General features: G+C 39.0%; 1 protein-coding gene across 3 annotated transcripts in view; it reads left to right on the forward strand.

Annotated features, from left to right (window-relative positions):
* Positions 1-12,732, forward strand: part of LOC132381132 (semaphorin-3D-like) — a 132,612-nt gene extending 119,880 nt beyond the window's left edge. For 2 of the 3 annotated variants that reach the window (XM_059950396.1, XM_059950395.1), the window contains 5 exons: positions 601-642; positions 2,891-3,048; positions 7,176-7,240; positions 8,016-8,155; positions 10,976-12,732. In XM_059950396.1, the coding sequence (XP_059806379.1) occupies positions 601-642; positions 2,891-3,048; positions 7,176-7,240; positions 8,016-8,155; positions 10,976-11,347 (777 nt within the window). In that variant the 3' untranslated portion in view covers positions 11,348-12,732. The remainder of the gene's footprint in view (positions 1-600; positions 643-2,890; positions 3,049-7,175; positions 7,241-8,015; positions 8,156-10,975) is intronic. The other variant, XM_059950397.1, reaches the window with a different exon arrangement.
* Positions 12,733-19,512: the final 6,780 nt, after the last annotated feature.

Here is a 19,512-nt window from a genome sequence, read left to right on the forward strand (position 1 = left end):
GCATAACATTGTTCAGTTCTGGAATTTCATGACAGATAACTATCTGAAATCTTAACATAAGTCTGCAGGCAATGAATATCCAAAATCAAATTAGAATATATTAAAAAATGCTCACCGGTTCAGGCAGTATCATTGGAGAGAGAAAATGGCTGACTTTTTGGGTTGATAAACTTTCATCAGAACTGGCAAAAGTTAGAGCTAAAGTCAGAGAATATGAATGTTAGAAACAATGAGGTGTGGAGAGGAGCAAAGGGGATGTCTTTGGTATGACGGATAGCACAAGTGGTGGTAATCCCAGCTGAAGGAAGATGGTGAAAGGACTTGTCTGTCAGAAGCAAAGTTTAACTTGGTGACCAGTTAAATATGCACCCTTAAGAATATAAACAATGAACATGGAACAGAGCTATATTTGATGACAATTTACACTTTTTTTTATTTTACTGACATACTGGTAATTAAATATTTAACAATAATCACAATCATTGGAAAGCAATAATTAAAGCAATCATTAAATTATTGACACTAAGTTTGTTGCTTTGTTTTATGTCTGTGCAACGAGTTACTAAAATGTCATAACTTATACTGTTTATATTTTATTAGGAATCAACTCCAATATTAACAATGGAACTTTCTTCAAAGCAGGTAAACAATCTAAACATAATAACTTATCTAACCATTGGAACCAAATTATATTTAGCCATATAAACAGGTGTGATTTCAAAGGTCACTCCAGTTAATTGGAAACTGGTGTTTCTAATCAGGTTTTGTGAGCTCTGAAAAGCTTAGGGTTTTATATGCACTTTAGGAGATAATCATTTAAATTCCCTTCAAATAACTGGCTTATGACTGTGATCAGGAGCACCAGCCACCATAGTAACCAGGACATCTTCAAGGAACGATGTTTCAAAAAGGCGACATCCGACATTAGGGACCCCCCATCACTCAGGTCATGCCCTGTTCTCATTGCTACCATCAGAAAGGAGGTGCAAGATCCTGAAGGCACTCACTCGATGATTCAGGATCAGCTTCTTCTCATCTGCCATCAGATTTCTGAATGGACATTGAACCCATGAACACTACCTCTGCTTTTTATTTCTATTTTTGCACTACTTATTTAATGTAACTATTTTATATATAAATATATACTTGCTGTGATTCACAGTTGGTTTTTCTTTTATTATGTACTACGCCCGCAAAGGCAACAAATTTCCCGACGTATGCTGGTGATATTAAAACTGATTCTGATCTACAGATACCTGAGAAAGGACCTTCTCAGAGGGCAAAGGTAGTGGTGATCTAGGCAGAGAGAAATGAAGAGATAATATAACTCAGTTGATGGCACATCATTTTCATGAAATATCTGGACAGACAAATTGGGTACTCCCAGAGACACATCAACAAAAAAGTTTCTAAGTAGTGAGGTATAGAGAGAACCCTATCTTCAGTAGGGTGGATAGCAGGAGAAATTGTATGACACAAGAGGTGGGAGTACCTGCTGATGGATGATAGTGCGTGTTTGTCACTGTTCTATAATGAGAGACCATGAGTCCAGAAATGTGGAAAAGAAGCATTGATTTTTCCATTGCAACACCTCTGAAAATTGCTTGTTTACAGAATTGGTTATAATTGCACCCATTTCTGGACTGAATTACACCACTTTGGAAAATCACTAGGAAACCTCTGATAGTGATTTATCTTTGGGTGCCTAATGTAATTTCCACATCAGCTTCTACCTTTGGTCCCAGCTCATTTCTCAAGAGTTCAAATAGAAAAGTCATGATTTCCACTCTAGATCACTCTCTGGTGACCCCTGGTGGAAGCACTTTGTGAAACTTCCAGTGAATATAATTGCAGAATTTTAGAGAGAGAGAAAATAGTTTAAAAGTGCTTTATGCCTTACTTATGGAATTCTAGTACAATGAGAGTCAACTGCATTTGAAAAAGAGGAATGAACAAGAATAAATAATGAAGTGGAATAATAAATCTTTGAGGTGAGGAAATGATCATTTTGGACCAATTCATTTAGGTAAAATATTGAAATGACTGCATTAGCATTAAATATCCCGTCTAAAGGAAGGCTATGTAATTTCATCTGCCTGCAGTAAATGAAAGGTAAAGGAAAAATTAATAAGACATGGTAATGCTATTTTTCATATCCTTCATCATGATTTCAAAATGATAAGGTGCAGGAAAATGTGAGCTCATATTAAACAACTTAAACAGTTATACAAGCAATTTATGTGAAGCACAGGATGATATAAGGACTTTAAAGCAAGGGAGTTATTTCTCTGTACTATATCTAAACATTGTTTACTTTTGTCTGAAATGTCCTATGCTTTTAAACAGCACATACACTCAAAAGCCACATTAATTAGCTCATGTACTTAATAAAGTGGCCACTGATTGTATGTTTATGGTTTGCTGCTGCTGTAGCCCATCCGCTTCAAGGTTCAACGTGTTGTGCATTCAGAGATGCTCTTCTGCACGGTAATGTTGTGCTGTGTCGTTATTTGAGCTACAGTTGCCTTCCAATCTGGCCATTAACAAGGCATTTTTGTCCACAGAACTATGGCTCACTAGATTTTTTGTTTGTGTTTTTCACTATTCTGTGTAACCTCTAGAGACCTGGGAGATCAGCCCTCAAACCACCACCCTGTCAGGCACCAACAATCATTCCACAATCAAAGTCACTTCGATCACACCTCTATCCGTTCTAATGTCTGGTCTGAACGACAGCTGAACCTCCTGACCATGTCTGCCTGCTTTCATGCATTGAGTTGCTGCCACATGATTGGCTAATGAGATATTTGCATTAGCAAGCAGGTGTACAGCTGCGTCTAATAAAGTGGCCACAGAGTGTATATTTATGGAGTTCCTATGTCGCTTACAGAAGCAGATTTATATTGGATCGAAAGATGGTTTAGTGCAGCTTGCTCTCCAGAGGTGTGGTGCTTATGGTGCAACCTGCTCAGAATGCTGCCTTGCTAGAGATCCCTACTGTGCGTGGAATGGAACCTCATGCTGCAAGTACGTGCCAGCTCTGAAAAGGTAAGAGGCCAATCAATGTCAGCTTTACCACGTACAAATAAGCTGGATGAATTCAGCAGGTCGGGCAGCATCCGTTGAAAGGAGCAGTCAATGTTTCGGGCCGAGACCCTTCGTCAGGACTGAAGGAGGAGGGGGCGGGGGCCCTATAAAGAAGGTGGGGGGAGGGAGGGTGGAATTTGCCCTCCCTGCTTCCCCTCCCCCACCCCTTGATCTTTCCTCTGATTGGTTTTTCACCTGGCACATTCCACCCTCCCCCCACTTTCTTTATACGGCCTCTGCTCCCTCCTCCTTCAGTCCTGACGAAGGGTCTCGGCCCGAAACGTTGACTGCTCCTTTCAACGGATGCTGCCTGACCTGCTGAGTTCATCCAGCTTATTTGTACGTGTTATTTGACCACAGCATCTGCAGTGTACTTTGTGTTTAATGTCAGCTTTCGGCTCTGAATTTTCTTTGTAGTTTTCCAGATGAGTTTTTCTGCACTGTGTTTCAAACAATTGAGTAAGTTTTATTCTCTAAGTTACTAATTCTGATTATGATGAAGTAGAATGGGAAGCAGTCAGCTTGAAAATTAAGGTGGAAGATTTATTATGCTTTGAGCAGCAACATCCTAAATGCATTCATGCAGATTCCATTTACTCTGTCTTTCCAGACAAATTATAAATCCTCTCCTTTTCAATGTTGAAAATCTGACACAGACACAGACCAGGAGAAGTATGTGTGTAGCTTAATGTTTAATCATTACTAAGAATGCTTTCTCTTCTCATTCCCTTCTCCCCCACCATCACTGAACCAGTGCACTGAAGCAAAATGAAAGGGCACAAATGCTGGAAATCTAAAATGGAAATAAGGGATGATGGGAAAGTTGGTCAGGGCTTCAAAGAGAGCCCTCATTTTCTTCTCCTTCCATGTCACTTTTCTGTTGATATTGCGCTTGTTTGGTAACTTCTGTTAGTTTGGTGAATCCGAAAATGTCAGGTGAGGTTTCTCCAGCTGAACCAAACAAATCTAAGTGTTAGTAAACTTTGACACAAACATCTGAAATTCCTTGGTGTAGCATTGATCCAGCAAATGAAAATCGAGTCATGGACTCAGTTATCATGTTAACAGACCACTCACCCCACCAACTCCTTGTTCACCATCTATTGCTCAATTCCACTAAAAAGTTTTTAAGTTCAAAGTAAATTTTATTATCAGACTACATCTATGTCACCAAACACAACCCTAAGATTCATTTTTCTGCACGTATATTCAGCAAAATTATGGAATAGTATTTATAACAAGATGAATGAGAGTTCAACCAGAAGACAACAAACTGTGCAAATGCAAATATAAATAAATAGCAATGAATACTGAGAACATGAAATAACAAGATAAAGAGTCCTTAAAGTGAGATCATTGGTTGTGGGAACATCTCGATGGAAGGGCAAGTGAGCGCACTCATCCCCTTTTGTGCAAGAGCCTAATGTTTGAGGGATAGTACCTATTCCGGAACCTGGTGGTTCGAGTTCTGAAGCTCTTGTACTTTCTGCCTGATGGCAGCATTGAGAAAAGGTGATGGCTTGGGTGCTGGGGATCTCTGTTGATGAATGCTGCTTTCCTTCGACAGTTTTTCATGTAGACATGCTCAATGGTTGGAAGGGTTTTACCTATGATGTTCTGGGCCAAATCTACTACCTTTAGTAGGATATTCCATTCAACGGCACTGGTGTTTCCAAACTAGGCTATAATTTAATGTACTATAATTCAGTACACTTTCCACTACACATCTATAGAAGTTTGTCAAGATTTTTGATGGCATGTGGAATCTCTGAAGACTCCTAAGAAAGTAAAGCTGCTGTCTTGTTTTTTTAGCAATTACTTTTACATGCTGGGTCCAGAACAGGTCCTTTGAAATAGTATTTAAAGTTGATAACCCTCTCTACCTCAGATCTTCCAATGATAATTGGTTCATGGACCTCTGGTTTCCCTCTCCTGAGGTATACAATCAGTTCCATTGAACGAGAGGTTGTAGCTATGACACTCTAATCCTTTTCATACCATTTTATTCTTCCCACATTTCCATCAGTTCTCCAGAGACCCTACAACCTACACATTAGAGGCAATTGACAGTGACCAATTCGCCTACCCAAATGGAGCAGAGAAAACAGGTGTAGTAGTTCTCTTGTTGGGCCCCGACTACCCCATCATGGTTGCCCTGGTGCTGAATCTTGTCCTCCCATCCCAATTCCTGCAGGATTTTGATAATGTTTTTGCCTCTCTGTTGCTCTGTTAGATCCCTGATGCAGTAGAGGTAGTGATACCTGGCCTTGAAAATTTGTCACAAGCAAAAGAATGTTGAAGGGAAATCCCATCAGCTAAGAAGCACTTATATTTAGACTGAATAAACTCTGAAATTTAAAATACATTGAAGCTACTGATATTTTATGTGAGGAATGCCCATTGAAATGATAGATTCTCTCTGGTGATTTCATCGTTTCTGCCTGTTTAGAAGGAGGTCTTCAGAAATCAAAGTATTCAGTACAGGAGTTAGGATGTTATGATGAAGGACTGAAAGAAGCTGCAGAAAGGTGTAAAGTTAGTCAGCTCCATCTTCAGTACGAGGCTCCTTAGTTTGCAAGACATCTTCAAGGAGCGATACCTCAGAAAGGCAGCATCCATTATTAAGGACCCCCATCACCCAGGACATGCCCTCTTCTCATTGTTACCATTAGGAAAGAGGTACAGAAGCCTGAAGGCACACACTCAGCCATTCAAGAACAGCTTCTCCCACTCTGCCATCAGATTTCTGAAAGGGCATTGAACCCATAAACACTACCTCACTTTTTAAAATAGCATTTCTGTTTTGCTCTATTTTTAATCTAACAATTTTATATTTACTATTTTATTTTCCTTCCATATGATCACGTATTGCATTGAAGTGCTGCTGCTAAATTAACAAATTTCCTGACACATACCAACGTTAATAAACCTGATTCTGATTGTCCAATGACAGCAGGGTTTCTTCAGTGAAGAACATCATTCAACAACAATTTCGTAGTATGCAGTGATCATTACCAATATTTTTAAATGTAATTTAAATTCCCCAGATACCGCGCTGAGATCAGGAATCCTCTCCCCAGATCTGTAGTTCTGGCCTTTGGAAGCTATCACATTGAGTTAACCACCATGCTTTCAAGCCCCAGTAGTGGTGTCGCAGAAAGGTTGATGGGGGAACATGATATTGTTGTACTAACAATGATGGAATAGCATGTCACACATAGTTGGGTTTCTAAAAATATCCAGCCACTTGGAGTTGTATATACTTGTGTTTTACTGTAAGGCTCATGCTGAAGAATTAGGATTGTGGTCTTTCATTGATTCTATTATGGATTTATTGAGTAAGAAAATGAATCTCAGGGTTGTATATAATGACATAGAGTCATAGACTCATAGAAGAGCACAACAGAAACAGGCCCTTCGATCTATCTAGTCCATGCCAAACCATTTAAACAGCTTCGTCCCATTGACCTGCACCCGGACCATAGCCTCCATACCCCTGCCATCCATTTACCTATCCAAACTTCTCTTAAACATTGAAATCGAGCTCGCTTCACCACTTGTGCTGACAGAATATTCCAAACTTTTGCAACCCTCTGAGTGAAGTAGTTTCCCCTCATATTCCCTTTTTCACCTTTCACCCTTAATACATGACTTCTAGCTGTAGTCCCACTGTGGTAAACTATGTACACCTGTCTGGACATGCCCCTCTGCTGACAGCTCCTGTGGCTCCTCCCACAGACCACTGTATAAAGGTGATAGGGGCACTGCTCCTCCCTCAGTCTCCAAGATGTTGTGCTCCCTTTTTGCTGTTAATAACAGCCCGTTGTTCACTTCCAGTCTCCAAGAATTATTGATGGTGCATCACCCACCCAACCTCAGTGGGAAAAGCCTGCTAGCTTTACCTTAACTATGCCCCTCAAAATTTTATATCCCTCTATATGTACTATGATGATAAATTTACTTTGTAATTTGAAATGACCAATATCCAAAACAAAATAAGACACCTACTTGCATTAGCACTTGACTTTCCTGATAAGAAGGGCTTCTCTTATTTAAAATCAATAACTAATGCTTTGTTCTTCTATCAGACAAACTAGACGTCAAGATGTAAACACTGGAGACCCACTAATTCAATGCTGGGATCAAGAAGACTGTGAGTACATCTAGTTAAATCCATCAATTACCGCATTACACTTGTGTATTTATGAGTAATGGTGTTACTTTAGTTGCAGTTGATGGTAATGATCATCTTACAGCATGTAGGGCATTTTCCTACCTAGGAAGGAGTGTGGGGAGGGAGATAAAATGCAAAAAACATCTGGCTTGGATGCAGAATGTTGAAAGAGCAAATATGATCCCTTTGCACTATTGGTCAATTTACTCATTCAATACATTCTATTGCTCTGTTGTAGTGCTCTTTGACTCTAGGAGGAAGACATAGAAAAGGACAGGCTGGAAGACAGAAGACTGCGTTACCATATAGCTTTTTTTTTCCCCTTTCTCATAGTCAATGTGGATAATCCCAGCTTCCTAATCGGAATGAAGGTGTTTTAGAGTCATGCATTTTGATTTTCTTTATTTTGGAAACCTTTGTCATTTCCCATGATTATGGTAGCAGTTACAAGTTTCTTCAGTTACTTGACAGGGGAACTGTATTTCTTGCAGACCCAAATACCCAGTTTGATGGACTGTGATTTTACTGGTACGCATTGGATTTCAGTATGGAATCACTTAAAATATCCCTTGCCAAAACCAAAAGCTTGGAACATCAGAGCTTAAATAGATTTTATGACAGCTATTCTCATTTTGTGACTGGGAATGTAGTAATCAGTTGCTGTAAAATTCCTTCCACTTTCTTCAAAGGTTGCCAGTAGGAAACAATTATTATACATTTTTTAACATTCACATTAAAATTCCCTATTATGTAGATTCAGCAAATGTGCTAACTGAGAAGAAGTTAATTTTTGGAGTTCAGAACAATTCCACATTCCTGGAATGCAGTCCAAGATCACAGCAAACATCAGCCATTTGGTCTGTTCAACGATCATTGGATGGCCAACAGGAGGAGGTAATTAGTCTAAATGATTCATTCCAGAACCCGAAAATCATTAGACGCAAAAAACACAGTAAATCTTCCAAATTTATGATTATCAAGCAGAGGATATATGTATATATATCTTTCACATCTCCTTTTCAATTAATATTATAATTATAATATAATATAATATAATATTAGAATATATTATAATATAATATAATTATAATATTATACCACTATGCCGGCTAGTTGGAGGAAGATAATACAGAGCAGGTGTATTTTTACTCTGACGTTTCTATTGTTTGTTAATTGCTGAAAAATATATCATGCCCTGGGCATTATTGCGCTGGCAAAATAGACAACAGACTATCAAGTTACAGCAGTACATGGAAAATGCTGGAGGAATTCAGCAGGTCAGGCAGCATCTATGGAAAAGAATAAAGGGTCAAAACTGAGAGAAAGGAAGAGCATCCTTGTAGGAAGGGTGTACCATCAAGATAGTTCTAGATTTGTAGTCAGTGGGTTTGTAAAAGATGTTAGTTCAGAATCAGAATCGGATTTAATTATCACCAGCGTAAGTCATGCAAAAACAGAATTTTTTTTCAAAAGTAGTGAGGTAGTGTTCTTGGGTTCAATGTCCATTTAGAAATTGGATGGCAGAGGGAAGGAAGCTGTTCCTGAATCACTGATTGTGTGCCTTCAGGCTTCTGTACCTCCTTCCTGACAGTAACAATGAGAAGAGGGCATGTCCTGGGTGGTGGGGTTCCCTGATAATGGAGGCTGCTTTTCTGAGGCACTGCTCCTTGAAGGTGTTGATCTCCTGGAATGGAGTCAAAGAGATCCAGAAGGGGGAAGGGAAGTAGTAGGGAATGCCCATGTAAATGTGATCTCTCTTTCTACAGGTGCAGCTTGACTGGCTGAGGTTATATCTTAGCCTCAGGTTCCAGCATCTACAGTTTTATTTGTTTTTCTGCCCTTGGTAGATATTTACTGAATAATTATGCCTTTAAAGTCATAAGAAGATTAATCATTAATTATGACTTGATCTTAAAATCCATTCTGTACATTCTCCTCAGAAATAAATATATGAAGTATATTTTATTAGAGGCTTTAAAGGCCATGAAGAACCTGAAATTATGTAATTTCTGATGAGATACATTAAAAGCAATCAGGCCCATAGTTAACAAATTTAAGAGATATAATGATTGTTTCAGGCAAAGGAAACTCAACAGATTTAGCAGCAAGAACATGCAGGTTCTTGTGCAGATTGTACAGCTAATAAATTAATATTCATTGCTCCATATTATAACTAAAAATAAGTGCGTGATATTGACTGCCATTGACCAACTGATTCTCGTTGATCATAAAAGTTTCCAACATTTATTATGATTAATTAATTTAAAGTTCTCCCAGGAATTACATTTCCAAGGTGAAAAACAGCTGTACTCTTTTGGGACCAAAATAATCTCTTAATGTGATCTTCATCAGATAAGCTCTTCCAAGAATCAGCTCAGTCCACTAGTGACATATAGCTTGGATAATTGTTATCTTACATCCAATAAATGATACTGTAAAAAGCATTTTGCACAAATTATCAAATTTCCTTCGTCTCTGGCAATGCCAAATGGTAAAATTAGTCTGTTGAGAGAATCTTAAAAATATTACTATTTAATATGGATTTGGCAATAAAATCTGTTTGAAAAGACCATGGCTCAGATACCATTTAGATTATAGTTTGAAAGGAGGATAGGAGCCCCATTACCCAGGACATGCTCTCTTCTCAGTGCCATCATTAAGAAGGAGGTAAGGAGCTTAAAGACACACACTCAACGTTTCTGGAACTGTTTCTTCCCCTCTGTCTTCAGATTTCCGAATGGTCAATGAACCCTTGGACACTTCCATTGGATTTTCCTGGACATGCCAGTGGTATTAAACCTGATTCTGATTCTGAACTAGCGGTTATAACATTTTTCATTCTTTGGCTGTGCCTTCATATTTGCCAAAGTAATGACATCCAGTATATCTCTTTCCGTTTAATGTAACATCCGCAAATTAAATGGATTGCATTGCCTGAGACTCCCGCAGGAAACAGGAATAAACAGGAATAAATAAATCCATGATCAATCCATGATCATTCTACTGCGGCAACCTAAGAGAAAATATGAAGGTTGGTGGAAATGGACGCATCACATCAATGTAACAGACTTTGTCATCAGATTGTGATCTTCCATTTTATGCACTCAGTAGCCACTTTATTAGGTACTTCCTGCACTTAATAATGTGGCCATTGAGTGCATGTCTGTGGTCTTCTACAGCTGGAGCCTCATCACTACAAGGTTCAACGTGTTAAGTGTTCAGAGATGGTCTTCTGCACACCACTGTTGTAATGCATGGTTATAAGATTTGCTATCTCCTTCCCATCAGCTTGAACCAGTCTGGCCACTCTCCTCTGACTTCTCTCATTAACAAGGCGTTTCTCCCACTGAGCTGCCGCACACCGAGTTTTTTTTCTTTGCACCATTCTTTATAAATTCTAGGGACTGTTGTGCTTGAAAATCCCAAGAGATCAGCTGTTTCTAAGATACTCCCTCTGACATCAACAATCATTCCACGGTCGATGTCACTTAGATCACAATTCTTCCCCATTCTGATGTTTGGTCTGAGCATCAGCTGAACCCATTGACCATGTCTGCATGCTTTTATGCATTGAGTTACTGCCATATGATTGGCTGGTTAGATATTTCTAGATTATTCATTAGCTCAATGCTGTGTTATTAAGACATGTTTAAGAAACTACAAGACCATGCTGCTTTATACCATCCTGTCACTTTTGTTGTAATTTTTATTTAGATAAAATATGGTTCCAGAATCATCAAAACAAGGCTTGGGCTCCTCATACGTCACTTGCAGGAAGATGATGCCGGGATTTACTATTGCAGAGCCGTGGAGAACACGTTCACACAAGTCATCACTAAGTTTCACCTCAAGGTTATTTTGAGCGACTTCATGACAACTCCGCCAAAAACAAGGCACAATGATGGAAAGAATAAAGACACTCGGAACAGGGCAAGGCTACGTTACAAGGATTTTCTGCAACTTCTGGATCAGCCAGGCATCACTGTAAACGAATATTGCCAGCAAGTGTGGCGCTCGGGGAAACGTGGACAAATGAGTAAAACAGCAGCAAAGTGGAAAAAAGCACCAGCATTTAAGCGGTTTTAGATACTGGAAAATATCAGATGCTTTGTGGTCCTTTAGAATGAAGACACAGTAACAAAAGTTATTCATGGACTTGTTTCAGAGTTATTAATGCACAATCTGGAATACTGTGAAGTCTGAATGAGTGTCAGCGGAAGAAATGTTACCACACAAATTCAAAAGTGTAGCAAGAGGTATTATACTTGAGTGTATTCTGTTTGTTAATTTAAAAACATTGGCTTTAAAAGAAAATATTACTCTGTAGGCAATTTTATAATATAGTCTTGGGAATTCCGTTTTGAAGACTTCACAGATAAGTCTGCATATAGTTGGATCTTATTGAGCCAACATGTAATGAAATCCACTAACCTCAGAACCTATTGTTGAAAACTCTACTCCATGTAGAGTCATGATTAACATTTACAATGGGTGACCTTCCATAATGAAAATTAACAGACGGGCTTGATAGTGACGAAGGAACTTCATTCGCTCTGATCAAGTGTCTCTGACTGAAACATTCACTGTTCATTCTTCTGCATGGATACTGCCCAACTTGTGGAGTTCCTCCTGCACTCTTGTGTGTGCTGTTTATCATTTGTGAAGGGTAGGTTACTTGTGATGGCACCTCATGGATTTTTCCTGCACGGCTGTACTGGAAGTTACTATTAAATCTGCGTTATTAAAACCATGTTTGACAGCAGCTTGATCAATAACATCAGAGCAATATATAGGCTAATATCATCATCCACTGGTTGATCTAAAAGGTGGAAGAGACAAAATAAAATTACAAAATAATTATTTTATTTTTACTTGTACCACTGTAATACATCAGAATAGAGCCCCAGAATAGAGGAGCATTCTTTTAGAATGGAGATGGGAAGGAATTTCTTTAGCCAAAGAATGGTAAATCTGTGGAATTTGTTGTCACAGACCTCTGTGGAGGCCGGGTCATTGTGTGTATTTAAGGCAGAGGTTGATAGATTCCTGATTAGTCAGAGCATGAAGTAATATGGGGCTGAGAGGGAAAATGGATCAGCCATGATGAAATGGTGGAGCAGACTCGATGGGCCTAATGGCCTAATTCTGCTTCTGTATCTTATGATCTTTTAAGGATAGGCATACTTTGTCTAACAGTTTCAAATCAGTAAGTGATGAGATATACCTTCATTGAATTTTAAATATTATCCAAACTAATTTATATATACTTTTTTTTAAATTTCACATATGCACACTAGTCAAAATTTTAACCCCAGATGGAGAGAGAAACTTCCAATGTTTCCATGAAAATATGAACAATTACGTTACCCTTTTCTCTGTCAATTATTGAAGGGTTTTGATCTTAAGGATTTCTGTCTGCTGACTGATGTATGGACAGATATAGTAAACATTCCAGAAATGCTTATATTCAATTTCCTGATTGAAAGAGCTGTATGACTTTGTATGAACATGTGTTAAATAGCTGCATCTCTTCCATCAATCAAATGTGCTGGTGTGTTTCAGTGACTACATTGCTAATATACAAGATATTCTCAACTGAGCAAGCTGTAACTAACAGGGTGCAAGGGCTCCAGCTATTCAGAATGTATGACAATGATTTGGCTGAAGGGCAAAACATCAGGTTTCTATGGTTGTTGGAGGTGGGATTATGAGTATGAACGTTTCAAGAGCATTTAGGCAAACTGAGTAAGAGGCAAAGAACAAGAATGGAATATAATGTAGAAACATGTGTGGTCATCCACTTTGTTAAATGATGAAGGCTTGGGTAGTGTTGATGTCCAAAAGAAACTAGATGTGCTTGTACAGAAGTTACTGAAGACCTGTGTGAAGATGTAGTCAGTGATTCAAAGGGCATATTTTATATTATCCTTTATTACCAGGGGTTTGAAGACAGGAATAGGAAAGACATATTGCAATTGTGTATGGTCTTGTTAATACTACACCTCAAGTATTGCGCACAGTTCTGATCTCTTTATAAAGATAAAATGTCAAACACAAGAGATTCTGCAGATGCTGGACATCCAGAGCAACACATCAACAAGCAACAAGAGATAATGTACCTGCAATAGAGAGTGTGCAGCAAAGATTTACGAGTCAGGTTTCATGGATAGTGGGCTTGACCTGTGTGGAGGAATTGAGTAGATGGGAAATGGTTTCTTCAAAATTTAGTAAAATGAGAGATCTCACCAAAGCTATCAAAATCCTTAATGGTGCAGGGAGGATGTCTCTGCTGGTTGAAGTATCTAAGGGGTACAATTTGAGAATTAGAGGCAGGTGACTGCAGACTGAGATGAAGAGAAACTTTCTCACTTAAAGGATGGCGAACCTTTGGAATTTTCTACCACACAAGCTGTGGAAAGCCAGTTGTTGTGTTCCTTCAGAATAGAAACCTGTAGATTTCTGGGCATGAAAGAAATTGCTCATATGTAGCTGTTGTTGAAAAATGTCCAAGAGCAGACACGAAGGGCCACCTGGTCTATTTCTGCCCTTATTTCCGATGTTCTTACAGCTGCAGATCCCTTGCAATTGTTTCTCCACAGCACAAATTGTGCCGGTTGGTTTATACTAATCCGTGGTTGCACGTGAAAGGGCTTTGCATCACATAAAAGATCATGCATCCCAGTAACTTGTTAATGAGTAGTGTTTGTTTTTGTTTCTCTCTTTGAACACTAATGTAGTTCAGTATGAAGAGAGAAGCTGGCAGACCTCATGGCTAGAACTCTCAGCCAAATATAATCTACTGGTAAAAACCCACCACAAAGTTTCAAAACTAGAAACAATTTATTAAACAGCTCATAAATATGCTTTGTGTATTTTCTTTGTGTACTTCATTGTAATGGATTAGGAGTGGGGATTGGTTGAATGCAGAGAAACCCCTTCCCTCCCAGAAGTGATCTTTGTGAATAGGTATAAAAATCGACTCTGACTCTGACAGGGACACTCTTGCTCCAAAGAAAAATACATTGAGCTTTGGCTTGAAGTGAAAGTAACTATCTTATGAAAGTAAGTTTGATTAGTTAATACTATTGCTTACTCATATCTTTAACTACCACAGTTGTTTTTGGAGGAAACGCTGAGGTAATAAAAATCCATGCTTTATCGTCAATGTCTGAGTTTCATATACAGTTTTGCAAAATATATTCTCTGATCAATCATCAATGCATGGATATTTGTTAAAGTTCATAAAATGATATAAAATGTTACTAATTAGAAGTTAAATGTTGGTGTACTCACTTGACAATAATGCCATTTTATTACTGATAAATAATGCATTGCTTTAGCACACTGAATAATGTAAATTTACATGACGTAATAAAAATTGAAAGTTCCAAACTTGTCAGTTAATCAAAATATAAGTAGTTTATCATAAAAATATATAATATTTTAACATGTTTTACTTCTAAAAGGGGCTCCTGGCCTGTGGTCCATGGACCCTCTTGCATAACGATAGGGGCGTATGGCATAAAAAGAGTTGCAAACCTCTGGATGTTAACTAGAAATCAAGAACAGAAGTCATGCTAGGTTTTCTTTCAGTGAACCCAGGCTACAAATATAGAACCTCTACTACCATGTGGACTGGGAGCAGCTAACTCAACAGAGGGAGAAGCAAACTTGTAGCCCCTTTCCATAGCTCTCCACAACTCAGTCTTATGTTAATAAGCTAAAATGCAACCAGATCTCTCCTTCCTTTGAGACTTTTCCATGGGATCCATTACGCCAATCCTAACAGAGATTAGCATTCTTCCGAGAAACAGCATTTAGACCACAGTGCATCAGCTCATTTGCTCAAATGATGGACCTAAAGCATTGACTTAAAAGAAAATAAACACCGTCGACTCTGTACATAGTACCAAAGTGGCTTGCTTTGTAAATACTTTTCCAGTTTAAGGTTGTGTTATATGTTTTTTTTTACCTTTTATCAATTTAACTTTAATTTACCTCGGCATATTTGGATTTCTTTTAAATAAATATATGACGGGCTGAAATATGAATTACCTCAGAAAACAGATCATAAATTGGTCTTCTATAACAATACAGAACGCAACTCATATTGTATTTAATTGTAAAACTAAGATCTTGTTTGCTGATGTAAAATGGTAATTACTGATACAGACTTCAATTGCTGGATGAGTAATACGAACATTACCTTTGGAACAAATATATTTTCATTGTTCACACAATGTTTTCAACTCCTGATAATGTCAAAGCATATGAATGCAGATCTCAGCACCACAATACATTGACAATTTACTATTTTCATGTATTAAAATTCTGAGATTAAACTGTTTGAATTAGTTATTTCTTAAAATAAATCTTGTAATAAAGGGTTTGAGAATTACATCAGGTTTATCCACATGCTATTTGGTCTGAAGACTTGAGGATTTTATTTTCAATGTTTCTTCTCTCTATCTTGATAGCTTTCTCCACACTTCCCTTGCCTGGCTCTGTATTGCTTTTACTCTCTGGTGTGTGTTTTTCTTTGTCACACATTATTTTCCTTTCACAACCTCAGTCAGAACGTAGAATATACAAGAGAAAAAATAAATTATCAGGCCATTAAGTCCAATCCAATGTCAGTCCTCAATTTGAGCTTCTTCCATCCTTTCTCATCCAACCGTCAGCAAAATTTGTTATTGTATGTGTAAGCTTTCCTTCAAAAGCATATCTACATCTAATGCTTTTACCCTGCTGCTCCCCATGGTAGAGTGTTTTTATGGTAATGAAGTTTCTTTGTAATTTCCTATTTGAATTCTCGGTGACTATCATATTTTTCATGTCACTCCACTCCACAAATGGAAAGATTCTCTAGTTGACCATTTCATAATGTTAATGACTTTCTCAGTCTTCTCTTCTTGAGAGAAGGAACACCACCTGACCTAATCTTGACCTGACTATCCTAATGTAATGGTTCTGGTATAATTCCAGTGAATAACTTTTTCAAATTCACAAGTTTTAAAAAAAAATATGACATTGAATTTGTACATAATATGCTGTATGGCAATATTTTTAAAATTAAGAAATACAAATCACATTTATCTATGCTAAAATTTATTTACCAATTGTTTGCCTACTCTGTATGTTGGCTAATATCATGCAACTTGTTGCAGTTCCTGTCTGTATTAGCCTCCATACACAAAATGCTAGAGGAACTCAGCAGGCCAAGCAGCATCTATAATGGAAAAGAGATCCTTCATCTTCTTACTCTCCCTTCCCCCCCCCCACCCCCACATCACCCACCTTCTTACTCTGACTCTGCATCTTTTTCTCCAGTTCTGATGAAGGGTCTTGGCCCAAAACATCAGCTGTTTACTCTTTTCCATAGACGCTTCCTGGCCTCTGAGTTCCTCCAGCACTCAGTGTGTATTGCTTTGGTTTCCAGCGTCTGCAAATTTCTTGTGTTTGTCATATTAGCCTCCAATTCATTTCCATTACTTTGAAAAGCCCTCCTCTAAACTCACTTTTTGACCTCAGCTTCTATTGCACATCCAATAGCTCCTTCCTTTTCTTGAAGTTGTCATATGGTGACCATTGTGCCCACCATGCCTCGAATTGGTCTGAATCCACTCTGCAATTTAAGAAGCAGCTCTTTAGTATTCGAGGGGATTTCCACTGAAGCTGATCTACAGGTGTAAAGGGAAATTATTCAACCTGTGCCACCTCCAGTCCAGAATCAAGGTTGCGCTAACATCAGTGATCAAGCCGCGACACAGTTGAATGCGGTCTAGAAGGGTGTTTGACGGTTAGTGCAGATGTCCTGGGCCAATGGACCTGCTTCCAGTCTGCATTACTCTATAACTGACAATTTACTTGCTTCCAAAGATGGTATTTGACCTGTGAGTTCTTCCAGCTGCTTGTATTTTTTTCTCCCGATTCTGATATCCATAGTCTCTTGTGTCTCCAATCATTAGCCAAGATGGCCGTTGGAGGGATGAGCAGTGGAAAGGGTAAGCAGTTTCAAGTTCCTGGGTGTCAACATTGCTGAAGATCCATCCTGGGCTGAAAATAATTGATGTAATTGTGAAGAAGGCACACAAAGCTCGGAGAAGCTGTGCCGGAGGGGGATGGTCGTCGGCTCGGAGGTTCGACAGACTAGGAGTCCACTGTGGTCAGGTTGCTTTCGGTGTGTGCTGCGTCTGCGAGGCTGGGTTCGATGGACCTTTCATTGTGTGCTGTGTCTGTGAGGCTGAGTTGGGCAGTGCCGTGGAAGTCCATAGTGGGGGTATTCCCTTCTGCCACTGGCGTGGAATGGCGTGTCTGTTGGGACCCTGGGGACTTGTGGAATCTGTGTGGTTGTTTCTTTTGAACTTATAGTCCTTTAACATCTTTGGACTATTTTTACTGTGCCCATTGTCTGTTTTTTATCAATTATGCTATTGTTTACACTGTTGTAACTATATGTTGTAACTATGTGGTTTTGTGCGGGTCCTGTAGCTTTAGTTTTTGGTCTTGTTTTGTCTGGTGGAATTGGAGCTCCTTTCTGGGGAACGCGCTAAGACGGTAGCGCGATATTAATACGCAGCAGCCTCTCCGGACTCTGGATTGGGGATTGCCAAATGTTATGTGGATTTTCTGGTGTAGTCTGTTTTATCATGTGCTTTTGTGATATCATTCTGGAGGAACGTTGTCTCATTTTTTAACTGCATTGCATTTGTGGTTTCTAAATGACAATAAACTGAATCTGAATCTGAAAATGGCTATGTTTCATTAGGAATTTGAGGAGATTTTGTATGTCACCAGAGATTACAGATATACCATGAAGAGCAATCTGACTGGTTGCATCACTGCGGTATGGAGGGGCCAGGATTGGAAAAAGCTGTAGAAAGTTGTAAACTTGGCCTGGTCCAATACAGGCACACAGTACATTTTCAAAAGGTGATTATCTCCGCAAGGTGGCATCATCATTAAGGACCCTTACCACCTCTTCTCATTATTATCTTCAGGGAGGAGATACGGGAGCCTGAGGACACACACTTAATCTTTTGGGAAATGTTCCTTCCCCTCTGCCGTAGGATTTCTGAATGGTCCATGTCACTTGTTTTTCTCTCTCTTTGCATTACTTAATGTAACTTATGGTAATTTTTAATGTATTGCACTACAAAAAAAATTTCCGAATATATGTCAGTGAGAATAAACCTGATTCTGGGTTCAGAATCAAATTCCCTATCACTGACATATGTTGTGACAATTGTTGTTTCGTGGCAGCAGTACAAGATGTAAGTATGACTATAGGTAACAAAAATAAATAAACCAATCAATAAACAGTGCAAGAGAAAAGTAGTGAGGTAGTGTTCATGGATTGTTCCTAAGTCTGATGACAGAGTGAATAAAGCTGTTCCTAAACCATTGAGTATGGGTTATGAAACTCCTGCACTTCCTCCCCAGTGTTAATAATGTGAAAAGCTGGATAGTGTTGGATGTTGCCTTCCAGAGGCACTGTCTTTTGAGGATGTCTTCAATGGTCGGGGTGGGTTGTCTCAGTGATGGGACTTTCTATGATCCTCTAAAGCTTCTTGTTATCCTGTACATAAGAGAACTATGATGCAACCAGCCAGAAAGCTCTCTACCGCTATATAAAAAAATACAGAGCTTCAGTGATATAACAAATCTCCTCAAGCTCCTTCTTTGTGATTGCATCAGCGTTCATCCCAGGAAAGATCCTTTGAGATGTTGATGCTTAGGAAGTGGAAACTTCTCAGCCTTTCCACCGCTGGCCCCTCAAGCAGGACTCGTGTGTTCTCCCGACTTCCCCTTCTTGAAGTCCACACTCCATTCTTTGTCTTGTTGAGTGCAAGGTTGAGTGGCAGACTGTAAAAACTGATGTTTTCCATCTGAGTCCGGTATTCCAGCCTCACCGCAACATGATTGACGTTGAAATGGCCAAGTTACCCATTCTGTTGGGCAATAAATGAGTTTTGAGAAATGATGCACACTTGTCAAAGAATGAATAAATAGAAAAGCTTTGTCTCTTTCATATTAGTCCCTCTCCCCATCCATTCCAATGTATCTGCCATCTTTGTAAAGCTGCATTTCCTGGCTTCCCTTTTGTAAAGAGTGATATCTCAACATGACGGCTGTCCAATTTCCTCGTTCAACCTGCGGTCTGCGATTGACAGCGAGGTTGCACTGAGGAGTCAGGCGCCTGGTGGTGGCGCTGCCCCCGGCGGCCGGACCGCCTCGTCGCCCATCTTGGC

This window comes from Hypanus sabinus, chromosome 25, assembly GCF_030144855.1.
Source record: "Hypanus sabinus isolate sHypSab1 chromosome 25, sHypSab1.hap1, whole genome shotgun sequence".
In the NCBI taxonomy this organism is placed as follows: Eukaryota; Metazoa; Chordata; class Chondrichthyes; order Myliobatiformes; family Dasyatidae; genus Hypanus; species Hypanus sabinus.